At 45.2% G+C, this 14573-nt stretch overlaps 1 protein-coding gene and 1 long non-coding RNA gene across 5 annotated transcripts in view; one reads left to right on the top strand and one right to left on the bottom strand.

Annotated features, from left to right (window-relative positions):
* The window catches only part of LOC107075964 (uncharacterized), a 25889-nt gene extending 15038 nt beyond the window's left edge, over positions 1-10851 (top strand). For 2 of the 4 annotated variants that reach the window (XR_011189290.1, XR_001477417.2), the window contains exons 4-5: positions 3360-3466; positions 3793-3880. This is a non-coding gene — a long non-coding RNA (uncharacterized lncRNA). Of the gene's footprint in view, positions 1-3359; positions 3491-3792; positions 3881-10743 lie in introns of those variants that run through there. The other 2 variants (XR_011189289.1, XR_001477418.2) reach the window with 2 other exon arrangements.
* The window catches only part of LOC107075961 (myosin-7), a 21506-nt gene extending 6933 nt beyond the window's left edge, over positions 1-14573 (bottom strand). Inside the window, exons 1-21 of the mRNA XM_069188002.1 lie at positions 14531-14573; positions 13250-13302; positions 12218-12425; positions 11689-11832; positions 11450-11606; positions 10911-10938; positions 9606-9711; positions 8904-8996; positions 6837-6900; positions 5749-5847; positions 5364-5467; positions 4465-4603; positions 3844-3962; positions 3029-3178; positions 2488-2658; positions 1890-2199; positions 1709-1785; positions 1333-1538; positions 1131-1254; positions 897-1033; positions 56-311 (exon numbers count right to left, since the gene is read on the bottom strand). Of these exons, the coding sequence (XP_069044103.1) occupies positions 56-311; positions 897-1033; positions 1131-1254; positions 1333-1538; positions 1709-1785; positions 1890-2199; positions 2488-2658; positions 3029-3178; positions 3844-3962; positions 4465-4603; positions 5364-5467; positions 5749-5847; positions 6837-6900; positions 8904-8996; positions 9606-9711; positions 10911-10938; positions 11450-11606; positions 11689-11832; positions 12218-12418 (2685 nt within the window). The 5' untranslated portion in view covers positions 12419-12425; positions 13250-13302; positions 14531-14573. The remainder of the gene's footprint in view (positions 1-55; positions 312-896; positions 1034-1130; positions 1255-1332; positions 1539-1708; positions 1786-1889; positions 2200-2487; positions 2659-3028; positions 3179-3843; positions 3963-4464; positions 4604-5363; positions 5468-5748; positions 5848-6836; positions 6901-8903; positions 8997-9605; positions 9712-10910; positions 10939-11449; positions 11607-11688; positions 11833-12217; positions 12426-13249; positions 13303-14530) is intronic.

Genomic DNA, 14573 nt, shown 5'->3' with positions numbered 1-14573 from the left:
AGAACCCACTTAATTGTTATAGTAGAATATAAACTAAATATTGGTGTGAACTCACAGCCTGAACTTGCAGCTGCAGGTCATTCTTCTCTTGTAGAAGAGAGACCATCTTCTCTTCCAGCTCCTTCCTGCGGGCCTCAGATTTGGCGTAGGCCTCTTTGAGCTTCAGGAACTCCTCCTTCATGTTGGCCATCTCCTTCTCGGCTTCAGCAGATCTTAGCAAAGGTTTGATCTTGAAGAAGAGCTTCATCCAGGGCCAGTTCTTCACACTCATGAAGGCTCGGACATTCCACTGGATCACGAGCAGGGCATCTCTGCAGCAATAAGAAAGCATTCCACTTGTTTTTTTCTGTTATAAATAGTCTGAATCAAGATTTATTACAGTATATATCAATACATGTGACCACCATATGTACCATTGAAGCTCCACATACAGCAGTCATGTGCCATAAACACTAAACAACGTATCAGGCATACAGTAAGAAATTGCTTCAATTTAGGAGAATTAAGGGGACATTTAGGGAGTCCAACACCCCTACTCTTGCATGCAGTTCCACAGAATATTTACCAGGACCACTGTTTCACAGTTTCCTTTATTTTAGGACAACAGATTTTGATAGATTGCAGATTGTCATTTGATTTTCACTTAACGTATTATTTATATTCAGGTATGACAGGAATGTGTAAATCTTAGAAAAGCAAATCTGTTTTGTATTTATACATTAATAAGCACAATTTATATTAAATACTTGCTAGGCTGCCAGATGGAAAGAATTGTCTGTCAATGCCCATGGAATCCCAGAGTCCAAAGGATGCAATAGCACATAAACAAATTATTCTTCTCCTTCTTCCTAGTACTTTGTAATTATGGAGCTTGTATGTGGACAAGCAATCCTGACCTGCGCTCTACCATCTTCTGGTACTCAATTCTTGAGAGAAGACCACGGGACCTGGCCTGGATAGCAGTGATGATGAGAGACAAGCGTTCATCTCTCATCTCCTCCAGCTGACCCAGCAGACCAGCCTTGAAGAACACCTATTTTAAGGGTAAAATCAAAGGAAGAAAAGGGTGATGTTTCTCAGATGTTGCCATCCTCATCAAGAAATCTACATAAGTGGATATGAACCCTTGCCTTAGTGTGTCCAAATCTATACTGCTGGTTATCAATATCCAGGGACCCTAAGAGTTTCTCTGCTGCCTTTTTGCTGTCCATGAACTGGCCCTCTGGAATGGCAGAGGGGTTCAGAATCCGGTACCTGTGAAAGGATACAGTGTCAAGTGTCACGTTTATACATGTACAAGGAGATAGTGAAGACACTGCTGTCACATTTTACCTCTGTTTGAAGTCTCCGTACAGGATCCTGTTGGGGAAACCCTTTCTGCAGATCCTGATGCCTTCCAGCACACCGTTACAGCGCAGCTGGTGCATCACCAAGGGATTGTCCATGGCTCCTGGTGTCTTGGTCTCATTGGGGATGATACACCGCACAAAGTGAGGGTGGGTGGACCTCAGGTTTGTCATCAGCTTGTTCAGGTTCTCCTGTGCATGGAAATACTTAGTCTGAGACGAAAGCTCAGAAGACTTCTCTAGAAATTGTCAGCTTTGAAGGCTGGAGACAATATCTAGCCTCTAACGTTTAATGCTTTCTTATACCCTTTGAAGAGAAAATGCTGTCTGGAAGGAGGACTCAAGCTCTTTCAACTACTCACCCTGTGGAGAGCAGACACTGTCTGGAAGGAGGAGCCCTTTTTCTTCTTTTCTTTGGTTTTGCCTGTTTCTGCCATAACTGAGCACAAAACAGAAATGAGGGTGGGCCTTCAGAAGCAAAGAGAGAAAACACACATGACAAAGTTCTTTTGTTCTGTCATATCAAGTATTCACCATCCCTACCTTGATCAGCACTGGCATAGTTGGCAAAGAGCACACTAAGGAGCTTGACAGAAGACTTCTGGTATAGCCCCACCACTGTCTCATTCAGGGGGTCCTTGTTCTTCACCAGCCAGCCATTGATGTTGTAGTCCACAGTGCCAGCGTAGTGAACCAGGGCAAAATGGGCCTCTGGTTTCCCCTTGACAATCCTGGGCTTCTGGAAGTTTGCTGATTTGCCAAGATGGTTGTCGTACAGCTTGGCTTTGAAGGTAGTATCACTGGCCTTGGGGAACATGCACTCCTCTTCAAGGATGGACATGATACCCATGGGCTGGAATGAGAGATAGACTACAGATGGCAAAGATACTAGAGCATTTCAGGAGAGCAATCACTGACACCAGTGCTACAGTAACATGACCCACAATAGAGCAGCAATACTCTGTGAGGAACTGACAGCCCTACAGAGTATCTACATAAGGTGTGTAGTGCTAGATCTGTAGTGGGCTACCTTGTTTCATAGACACTCAAGACTCAGATTGAAGTTACTCTTCTTTGTGTTGCTGTGTTCACCACCTGTGTGAACCTGCAGTGCCTCTGTGCTCTCATGTGACTGACAAACCTTCTCAATGAGGTCAATGCAGGCCTGCAGGTCCATGCCGAAGTCAATGAACTCCCATTCGATCCCCTCCTTCTTGTACTCCTCCTGCTCCAGCACGAACATGTGGTGGTTGAAGAACTGCTGCAGCTTCTCGTTGGTGAAGTTGATGCACAGCTGCTCAAAGGTGTTGAACTGCAAGAGACATTGGGAATCCTGGTGTTTTAAGAGGTCAATTAAATAAAACTTAGAAATATATAATAATAAATGAAAATTCTGAATATTTCTTTACAGGAAAGAGCGGAAGAACCCTTCTTCAAATCCAAAACTGTGTCAGAAATTTGTCCCAATAATGTACAGTATGCCAGTATATGTACATTTTTCCTACTGTTCCATTAGTCATTAGAAACAGTGTATTTCCCTGATATATCTTGAAAACACAATGAATATTACTGTATGTATCTTTAAGATGATTTTGGATGAATACATCAGTACTGAGAATAGATCTCCCCTTTCTTAAAGAGCCGTTATCTACTCATTTTCAAAGTCAGAAAAATACACCCACCTCAAAGATCTCGAACCCAGCGATGTCCAGCACACCGATGAAGTACTGGCGGGGCTGTTTTGTCTCCAGAGTCTGGTTGATTCTCACCACCATCCACAGGAACATCCTCTCATACACTGCCTTCGCCAGGGCACCAACAGCATAGTTCACCTGTAAGCCAAGAGAATACCCATCATTCAGTCCTCCACTCAGCTGCCCAGACATGCACAAAAAGCCTATTCAATAGCTGTGTTACTGTAGATCCTAATGACTGCAAGAGAAGACAAATATGTATAAAGTATTTCCCCTAATGTGGTTTTCCGAACCCTCCCCCCCCCCCTTACTATTGCAGGAAAGTGAGCTAGAGAGCTTGCCGCGAGGGAGTAGACGGGCAGGAGGGGAGAATACCAGAGAGACACAGTATACGACAGGATGCGAGGCGTATATGTGCAGGTGTAGGTTAGTGGAAGTGTGCAATATTAGGTATGTTCCATAGTTATGGCAAACAGTTTTTAATGGGTTCTGCGTTTTGGGTTCAAGACAAGAATGAACAAAAAAGAATGTAAACCAGGGGATGGCATTTGGCTTATCTGGCTCATTTTGCACCAGTAGTTAAGATAATTGTAAATTCATTTAGCCATTTCTTGAAGGATTGAGAAGTCTGTGCCTTAACTGCCTGGCTAGGAAGCCTGTTTTAAACATCCATAACTCTTGGCATAAAGAAGTATTTGCTCTTATTGTTGCTCTTCTCTGAACAGTTTCTAAGGCTGTAAATATCCTTACAGGAGACAGCAGGACTGTAGCAGTAGCCCTGTGACATTAGTTCATAGACTCACTTGCTGGACATTCTGCCCCTTGGTCACCCACTCGTTCCCCACTTTGACCCTGGGGTGACACAGACCCTTCAGAAGGTCAGCAGAGTTCAGGCCCATCAGGTAAGCGGATTTGTCTGCCTCTTTGCATGTGAGGAGAGAAAAACAAGGTCAATGAAAGTGGTGTCTTTAGGCAAGAGCTCTTGGGTGCTTCAGATATAGCAAGCAAAGCAGTGATCAAGATGAAGGAATACCTGAACTAGTTGCCTGTGTACTTTATATGTTTCTAAGGTGTTGAGTGTCTTGGGTTATCTTCAAAGGGCTTGGGAGATCTCTGGTTAGAATCTCAGAAGATTCTGGTAACACAAATTACTGAAAAAGGCCACCCAGACACAGCATTTTGCCAGCTGAAGTCACTTGGAATCCACTGTGGATCCATTCCGCCGGTGACAACAGAGGAATGAATCAACACTAGTGATTCAACTGACTTCACCACCAGTGGAAGTAATGACAGATACAATGCTTAAATGCTATGGTAAATCCACCACAGCTTGCTCCATCCTTGACCAAATTCCAGATGAATTACTTGGTATCTCCTAAGGTACACAAAATATTTAGCCAGGGAGCAAGAGGCACCAGACCTACCCTCAGTGCCATCAGGCTCTGCCTGCTCCTCTCGCTGCTTCTGCTTGAACTTCATGTTGCCGTAGTGCATGATGGCTCCAGTCATCTTATAGATGCTGTTTTTCTCTTCCTGAGTGAAGCCCAGCACATCGAAGGCGCTCTGCAGGAGTGATAGAGAAAGCCAGTTTAAGGTTTTGCAGCGTCTGCAGATTCAAAAGTCATCCTTGGCTCCAGAGGACACATTAAAATATAACAAACAAGAGGAGGAGAAGATTGGTTTGCTTCAACATTTCTGCTTTATCATTTCATATCACTAACATACCTCTTTGGATACATAAAAAATCTTTCTCCTGGCATTTATTTAAAGGTTATGTACTTTGTCTACAGTGAGTATGTCGTTTGCATATCCTTGAATCATTTGTACAAGACGCTGTGGGTGCACTATACGTTCCTCATTAGGTGACCACAGAATAAATTCAATTTGTTAAACAGGGTGCTGTGTTGGTGCAGAAAGTGTTGGTACCCCTGATGGAAGGGCTAAATGAGCAGACTGGCGCTGTCATGAATGTGGAACAATCACAGTGTAAGGATTTGGCCACCTACTTCGAATTTGGGATGTCTCCCCTAGCTGTATTGGTTTGTAACTGAGTGTAAAGGCTGATTCCACAGTGTTATTCTGAGTCTAAAGATAAGATGACAGGAAACTAAGCAACACTCCTGAAAGACTGGCAATTAATGAACTCTGGGTGGACAGGCAGAACAGTAATGCACTCGACTATAAAAGTAATACTTTTAGCCTAAAACCCAAGTGCAGCAAGAGAGTGTGCCAGCTAGATGAGCAATGGGAGGACGATTCCCCACTGTGTACACATATGAACGTCTGGTGAGAGGCTATGCTTGTGATGGAGGAGAGTGCTTACGTCAGTGGCCATCAGCTCCTCTGCATCATCGATAGAGGGCACAGTGGTCTCCCCCTGTGAGATGAAGGCATAATCATAGGGGTTGTTGGTCACCAGAAGCATTTCTGTAATGGAAAGACAGGAAATCAGGCATGTGGTGACAGAGTGTGACATACACCTGGGAGAGCCAAGTAGTTAGTACTTAGATATCTCCCACCTTCCACTTGTGTTTTTTACGCTGCACTGCCGTCATTGATATGTTTAGGTGAGCCGCACAGCATCAAGACTTCATTCTAATCTGCTTTCTGCAGAGTCTGTAACTCCCACCCTGATTCAGAGAGAGTGGGAACAGGAGACGCCCTGAGCTGTCATTTAACCAATGGCAGTCAGTACTGCATGTACTCACCCAGCAGCTCTGGCTTCTTCTGGGACAGGATCTGGTAGAAGATGTGATAGTCTCTCTCAGACCTGAGCTGGAAGATCACTCGAGACTTCTCCAGCAAGTCTGAGAGAGAAGACACAGGAAGAGGAACGTGAGGGAGAGCGGAGTGTTATGTCAGCACACAGCGTGCATTTGTGTGGCGTAACACAGAGAAGCAGAGATGATGGACATAGCAGATAGAGGGGAAAAACCAAACTGTTCACTGGCCCTTCATTCCCTCCCTGAAGATGAAACATGAAGTTTTGTGACCCATAGGGCTGCTTGTGGAGAGGAGAATGAATCTGGAGTGACCCAATTCGGAATATTACTGTGTGCGACCACATCTGGACTCCCCAGGTGCTGCGGCTAACAAACATCTTCATAAGAACAGGGGAATACCTTAGGAGGCCATTCAACCTGTCTTGCTCTTTTATAGCTGAATGAACTAAGAATGCCATCAATCCATGTCTTAAATGATCCAGCTGAGGCAGTGTCAACCACATGACTGGGGAGTTGCTTCCAGACTTCCACTGTCCTCTGTGAAACAAAGTGTTTTTTGTTGGCAGAACTGAAATGTTCTAGGTTTAATTTCTACTTTTCTGGTCCTTGTACTGCTGCCAATCTTAAAGATTGTTTTGAAGAATCCCCCTCCATTGATCTGGTCAGAAATTTTAACACCTGAATTAAGTTCCCATGTAATTTCACTCTGGCTACTCTCTTTTGTGCTGTCTCTAGAACAGCAATATATTTTCTGATTCATTCTGCTATGAATTGCTGATTGATCAGCCATTGTTCCAGGTTATACCAGCATATCAAACTGCCTATTCAGCTGATGCCAAATTTTAAAATCTAGTAGACAATATCTCTGACTCTTTGGCCTCCTTGCCATCCAAGAGCCCCATTGAACCCACGTTTTATTACATTTTCATTTCAGCATTCAACAGTACGTTTGGAGTCTAAGAGACTGTAATGTGGAAGGGATTACTAGGGAAATATGAGTTTCGCTATTGTTCTCATTTGGAGGAGGGGATCCTCACACAAGAACGCTTGATGGGAGCAAGGTAAGGACTTACAGGTCTCAATGTCTGCAGATGCCAGCTTCCCCCTGGCTCCAAAGTGGATTCGGATGAATTTGCCCTGAAAGTCAGAACAGCATCACTGAACTTGTCAGGCTCCTCCTGCAACTGGGCCTCAGAGATGGCCTGACTGAAAACATGTTTTTTCCTGTTTCAATAACTTTCTCTCCCGCTGTACTGCAAGACCTCAGCTAAAGCGAACCCGGGCAGCTCTGTCTTGGTTAACACTCTATGATTAAATATTCATTTAAAATATAAAATATGTGAGTGAAGTAATAAACAATTTACTGTACAGTATGTACATCCATCCATTTTCTAACCACGCCAGTCACTTCAGTCACTTTGCCTGTCTAGGCAAGCAACAGGCCCAAGGCAGGATGCACCCTGGACGGGACGCCAGTCCATTGCAGGGCAGCTGCACAGACACACACACTGGCTCCAGGGCCAGGGTCTCCAAAAACCAATTAACCCACCAGCATGTCTTTGGACTGTGGGAGGAGACTGGAGCACCTGGAGGAAGCCCATGCAAACACAGCGAGAGCATACAAACTCCACACAGACAGCACCCCAGGAACTGAACCCAGGGCCCCACTGCTATCCACCTCACCACCATAAATATAAATTTAATAAATTAAATATGTAATGTAATGAACAATTTACTGCACTGTATATAAACACAGTATAAAAGCTCAGCATGTTTATATTTTTATTGGCATGCAAATATATAATCCAGGCAGGTCTTGTTGATTTAAAGACACAGAAGCCAGGATGAACCCTGGCCCCATGAGCCTGTATGATTTGGATGTGGAAATGACTATATAATCCAGGCAATTGTACATAGTTTCTACGCATTATAGTCATTGTTCATTTAAAGAGCTTGTCAAACTTCCGGCTGAGCTAGACAATGAGGGAGAAGAGACTGGAGAACAGGAGAAATTCCTTAGCACACAAACAGTAAAGGACGGCTTTAGAGATCTGGGCAAGGAAATTCACTTCCTCCCGGACAGCAACTTGGGTATGGAGCGCCGCTCGCAGCAGCGGAGAACACAATCCTGCGAGGTTTCACAGTCGATGAGCAGCTGCTGCCAGGGTGAAGTAAAACACCAGCTTTGCTGATTAAGAATAAGGTACTCTTGGCCTGCCCACCCAGTGGCAGCTCCTCTTCCTCAGATTCTGCCACAGCTCCCTGAACAAACTGCAAACTGTGAGTGTTGATGGATTTAAATCAGGATTGTCTACCGTATTCTCGTAATTTATATCTGTGTATATTTTATTTAACTGTACCAGAAATGCGGTGTACTTATAGTGACACTCAAGGAAGTGTTTGTAAGTAGCTTATGATGATGCGTGGAACACATGAACTCTCTGTAGGAGCCATGTTAGAATGACCCTGGGTAAACCCTCTTTTTGGTTAACATTCTGACCTCTGGAGCCAAGTTTTAGCCTTGCTAACCAAAGTACTACAGTATCTTCATAACTGTATGTCTTCAAGCTAACGGTTTGTGTTCATAACCCATTCCTCACCTGTCATCATAAATCAACAAGAGAACAACATAAGAAAGATTACAAACTGAGGCCATTCTGCCCGCCTTGTTCATTGATAGCTTGATGTTTGTTAATCCTAGGATCTCAGTGAGATTCTTGAAAGTTCATTTGAAGATCACAAAATATTCTTTGAAATCCTCTAGGAAATGGCTAGATGACATTCTAGGATCCAAATAAGCTATTATCTTCTGGGATCCTAAATGAAGTGTTCCAACGTTCACCTTTTGACTTTGGACCACCAATTTGTACTTGTCCTCCTTTTTAAAACTGGCCATGGTAGAAAAGGCTGTAAGGACATGTGACAGCAACAGGAAACTGAGAAGGAGTAACTGACCGGGAGGAGCCTAGTGGGACTGTTGTGGTTTGCTCTGTCCTTAAAGTGGGTTCACGGAATAATGGTTCTGAGACTATTCAAGAGGAGAATGGCAGCCCTGCACTCTTCCAGTTCCTTATGATTGTGCTTAAAGGTACGGGCTGCTTCCAACCCTTGCTCTCTGAAGCAGCAGAGGGGTTACTCACAAATCGCGAGGAGTTGTCGTTCCTCACAGTCTTGGCATTGCCAAAGGCCTCTAGCGCTGGGTTGGCCTGGATGATTTGATCCTCCAGGGTCCCCTGGAACAGGACACAGGCTCAGGGTCAGCAAACATACCCTCTACATGGACTTCTAAAACATAAACACTGCCCATCTCTAAAAACAACCCTTCTTAAGACCCAGAAATCCAAGTTAATCACTTCACTGTTGGGCCATGGAAACCTTATTGTCATTCTGATTATTTTTAGTTCTTTGGTTTCCCCTCTAAAAGTTTAATGGTAGCATGACTGTAAGGTTAAAATATGCTTCTAAAGAAAGCGGTGACTGAAGGAATGTAATGCTTATGGCTGGAGACTTGTTCCAGGTTGTGACAACTGCAACATTCTGCTCTAAAGAAGCAACCAGGACTAATCTACTTTTAGTCTATAAGCCCTGTCAGTGCTGCAAAGTGGTGCTTGCTGTACACCCACATACAATCTGTGCGCACCATGTAGATTTGACATTCATTTATCAGGTCTGTCCACAGTTTTCTGTCAAAAAAACAGATGTCGATGAGCACTCACTCGCCTGTCAGGCACTGTTCAGTTCTAAATGCAGTGATGTCAGTGAGTCACAGCGGTAAATGCAGTGATGTCAGTGAGTCACAGTGGTAAATGTAGTGGTCTGGGAGAGTGTGATGAACAACTGACCTTGTTAGCAGCTGCTGAGTCCTTTTTTCCCCCTGCTGCCGCAATGCTGGCGAAGTACTGAATGACCCTCTTGGTGTTCACAGTCTTCCCAGCACCGGATTCTCCACTGGGGAAAAAATAAGTCCCGGCATTGTCTGGTCATTGTTTTCATTTAGGATGCTTTCTGGTTGTACATTCTGAATTACAATGTAAATAATGCCTTGCATTGGCCTCAAGAGGAATGTTCCACAGATCTCAATCCTGTTGGAAACTAGAGAAACTGATGGACTGTGCGTGCCCATCCCACACACCATTACTCCTCATTACAACCTGGACAGCCTGAAGGTGATTAAATTATAATTATAAATATATAGGCCAAACACATTATGTGTTGAGGGGGGTTCCTAATATTTTGGCCAGTTAGAGCATAACCTATTGTGAAGACATTTATGCACATTCCTAATTGCCCCATGCCCTCATAAAGATCATGAGAAAAACAGAAAGGCATTTTGCGTAGTGACACCGAGTTCTACTGCTGATCACACGTGAAAGGAGAGTGGCGGCTCACGAGATCACTTAAAGTGGAAAGGAATCTCCTGAAGACTTGTCATCGCTGTACAACATGTCTTTACTCTTCCCCTCTCTTCCTGCATTTTCAACCTGCACATTGTTTCCAGCACCAGTCACTGATTGTATGGAACAGCACTTGCTGACAATCTGCTGACAAGCGCAGAGTAGTGTCTGCGGCGCAGGACACCTGACTGCAGGAAAGCGGGTTCGAGCACCAGCTTGTACCCTTGAGCAAGGTGCTGTGCCTGCTTCAGGCCACCCAGGTACCACCCAAGTACCACTGTAAGTGGCTCTGGTCAAAGGTGCCTGCCAAATGATTTAATTTAAGAATGAGTTTGATTACTTCATTTATCCTGGGACCTACCATTACAAGATATTGCTCACAATTAAACCGCCCTGTGTTTTAATGGAATGAGGGTTTGATTTGGAGTCCAAACAGACTGGCATGGCTTGGGTCGCGTGTCTTGAAGTGACCTTTTGTTCCTTCTCTGTGTCGGGCCAACAACACAGAACAGGAGAGTGTGGGTGGACGGTTTACAGTACAAAACAAAGCTGCATTCGACAACCTTTTCATTTTTTTCTTTTGCAGGGGACAGAGAAGTTATCCTGGAATGTGGCGTCATGGCGTCCTCAGTTCAATGATGGAAGCATCAGTGAATTTCCTTGAGGAAAACGGGAGCCTCTTTTCCCTGAGAGGTGAGCGAGTGAGCTGTTATTAAAAAGGTTTATTTCTGAAGAGACTTGGATTATACTCACGTAATCAGGATGGACTGGTTCTCTCTGTCTGAAATGGAGTAAAAACATTATTATTATTATTATTATTATTATTATTATTATTATTATTATTATTACTACTACAGTTGTACATAAAATCCCCAGCCAGTGCTCTTAACAACAGCAGACCAGGCAGTTTAGTCTAAAAAGTTCTGCGGAGTGGTCAGATGAACACATGCAACATCTTCCTGCCAGCAAAACTCACAGACGGACCCAACACGTCAGGCAAAGCCAAGCACACGCTGGCTTGACAATATTTCATGGTGAGGCAGGGGACACTCTCTCTCACAAGAACTGGTCGCTCCAAGCCCTGAACTGGAGTGAGTCTTCTTCCAGCTGTGCTGCCTGACCTCTCCGCCTCATGGGAGTTGCTCACAGGCTGGTCCCCCTCCCACTCCCACTGCATTTGGTCTGTGCATTCAAGTGCACCTCCTCTCCAGAATACTGCTTCTGACGACGGGCAGTGGCTCCAGTGCCTTGCCAGTCAGCCTACACAATGATTTTTGCAAAGCCCAGCTTACCCGTCAGCATGTACTGATAGGCGTTGTCAGAGATGGAGTAGATGTGAGGAGGAGCTTCAGTCCTCTTCTTGCCTCTGTAGGCATTGACCACCTCTGCATTGTACACAGGCAGCCACTTGTAGGGGTTGACAGTGACACAGAACAGCCCAGAGTAGGTCTGCAGGAGAGAGGCAGTGGTCAGGATCTCCCCTCCCTCCAGCCTGTCTGTGTGAAGAGGGGTGAAGGTGCACTCTACTCACGTAGATCATCCAGGCTGCGTAACGCTCTTTGAGGTTGTACAGCACAGCGGGCTCGTGCAGGAAGGTCAGCATGGCCATGTCTTCGATTTTATCGAACTTGGGCGGGTTCTGTTGGACGACCTGACTGTCTTTCACTGTGACAGTCTGGAAAAACAAAGGAGACACTGATCTACTGCCACACCAAGACGAAAACACTTACACACTGTTACCCCAACACATTGGCTCTGAGACACACTGACACGCCAAGACTCCTGCCCTGAGCATTTCCCACACCGAGACACTGAGGCCTGAGCCCCTGGGACATTTCAACACCAAAACACTGAGGCCTGAGCCCCTGAGACATTTCCACACCAAGACACTGAGACAAAGACATACGGAAACTGAGACACATTTATGCGGAAACTGAGACAAAAACACTGAGGCTCCAAAACATTTCCACACAGAAATGGAGATCCACTGACTTTTAAACTCAGTGACACAGTGACTGATACACTTGGCAAGATGACACTGATGCACACATAGCCCTCACCTTCCCATGGTAGGTCTCCGCAGTGACCTTATCTCCTTCGCGGCTTATGATTGTTGCCTTCACAAACTCCTCCACGGGGTCGGGTACGAAGCACTGCTTCTTCATGTCGAAGGGGCGAGTCTGTGCCTCCAGACGCTCCCTGTCTGACTTGCGCAGGTAGGGGGCGGCGGCCCCAAACTCCGCCATCTCAGCGTCTCCCATGGCTGCTCTGAAAGCAGACACATTGTGAAAAAATTGTCAGCAAACAGAGATGTGAACCCAACTGTCACTCCCACGCTTTCAGTGTGCCTCCTGTCCCGTCGTTTGTATTTATTACTGGAGGATTCTCTGTTATTTCCTTTCTCTGTCACTGTGTCTCCCGTCCTGTTGTGTGTGTTTATCACTGAGGGATTCTCTGTGATCTCCTCTCCTCTCTCACTGTGTCTCCTGTCCTGTTGTGTGTGTGTATTACTGGAAGATTCTGTTATTTCCTTTCTCTCTCACTGTGTCTCCTGTCCTGTTGTGTGTGTTTATTACTGAGGGCTTCTCTGTGATCTCCTCTCTCTCACTGTGTCTCCTGTCCTGTTGTGTGTGTTTATTACTGAGGGATTCTCTGTGATCTCCTCTCTCTCACTGTCTCTCCTGTCCTGTTTTAGTGTGTATTACTAAGGGATTCTCTGTTTACTTGTATGAGGCTGTACCCTGCTACACATTGCCATACAGTACAGCAGAGAGGAAAAGAGTGTATTTTTAGTATGAGTATTATACAGCACAGAGAATGCGACCTGTGTGATCTGTTTCATCCTGAAATTTATAGTGCAGAAATCCTTCCATTTCATCAAACCAAAAGTTGGCCCTGGCTCAGGCCCTCTGTTGGCGAGTTCTAAATTCAATATCAAGACTATAAAAATCCGCCTCCAAGACCCGTTTTTAAACAGGTGTCCCTGTTGGAAATCGGGAAATCTACAATTCCAGCTCCTACATGCGGAGCACATGGTCACATCACCTGTGTCTGTCTTCTGTTCGCATGCGATGCAAGCAAGGCGGACTGACCTGCAGGCTGAACTGTCACTTCAGGAGGGAAGGAGGCTTGTCAGGCAAAATACCTGGAGAGAGACGAGAACAGAGGAAGGGGTCAGAGAGACCCCGCCGCTCACACCTGACAGCTGAAAGCTCTCCTGATTTGTTTCTACATGCCCATAGCATCTGAAACCCTGCCATGCGAGCAACTCATAGTTAAAAACATTTCTCCAAATATGTCATTGTGTGCGCTGTAGCCTTCGGATCGCTGACTGTCTCGATATCCGTATCTCACACCGCCTCTCGCACTCTTCTCTCGTCTGTTTACAGGACCCCGTCCTCAGCCTCAGAGGCACGCACGCCCCTGTGAGCACAAACACACACACGCCTGTCCATATCCCTGCCCTTCCCATTGACTTCCCATTGACTCCAGTTCCATTTTTACTTACTATTCCAAAAGTTCTATTTAAATGAAAAAGAAGGGTAAAGACGTGAACACTTATTTTAGGCATGTTCAAATGTAAAGGCCCATTGGTCTATAAACATGTCAAGGAGACCTGTCTAGAGGCACACCTTTTCTCCCACAGACATTCACTGAAACCTTTAAACTTTGTTGTCAAACCAAACCCCCTACTGCTTCCTATCTCACCCACTCTTGGATCGGCTGTTCTGACACTAATGTCTCCAATAGAACTGACTCGGTGAAAGACCCGTGCACATCCATATCAGTACAGGCAAGTACAGTTCATTCACACAGGCAGAGTCCCATGCAGTATCAGTATACACAGAGACCATGACTGTGACAGTGAGTGCCATAGACCCAGGCAGGAGCAGAGAGACACACAGACCAACAGATGACAAACAGGCAGTTAGAGATACAGAGATGGACAGACTGCGAGACAATCACAAGGGGAGATTGTTTGACAGACAACTGACAGTGACAGCGAGTGACAGACAAGCAGACACAAAGACATACAGTGAGAGTTGGTTAGTGACAGACAGTGAGAATCTCAACATTGTGTAAGACACGGAAAGATGGACAGCAAGCAGTACATCAGAAATATATGACAGACTCAAATATATGAATCACTCAAACACAGTTGGACACAAAGACAGACAACAAGCACCAGTCAATCAGACACAGATGGACACAATGACAGACGAAGAGCATCAGTCCATCAAACACAGATGGACACACTGACAGACAGACAATAAGAGACAATCGATCAGACACAGTTGGACACAGGACCAGACAGACAATGACAGACAATCAGTCAGACACAGATGGACACAATGGGGGGGGTGACATCGTACCGCAGTCTGGCAGGCTGGAGAAGTCAAGGCTCTCACTGACAAG

Source organism: Lepisosteus oculatus, chromosome 4 (genome assembly GCF_040954835.1).
Source record: "Lepisosteus oculatus isolate fLepOcu1 chromosome 4, fLepOcu1.hap2, whole genome shotgun sequence".
NCBI lineage: Eukaryota > Metazoa > Chordata > Actinopteri > Semionotiformes > Lepisosteidae > Lepisosteus > Lepisosteus oculatus.
The sequence above is the reverse complement of the archived record's forward strand: the minus strand, read 5'-3'. Positions and strand labels throughout refer to the sequence as shown.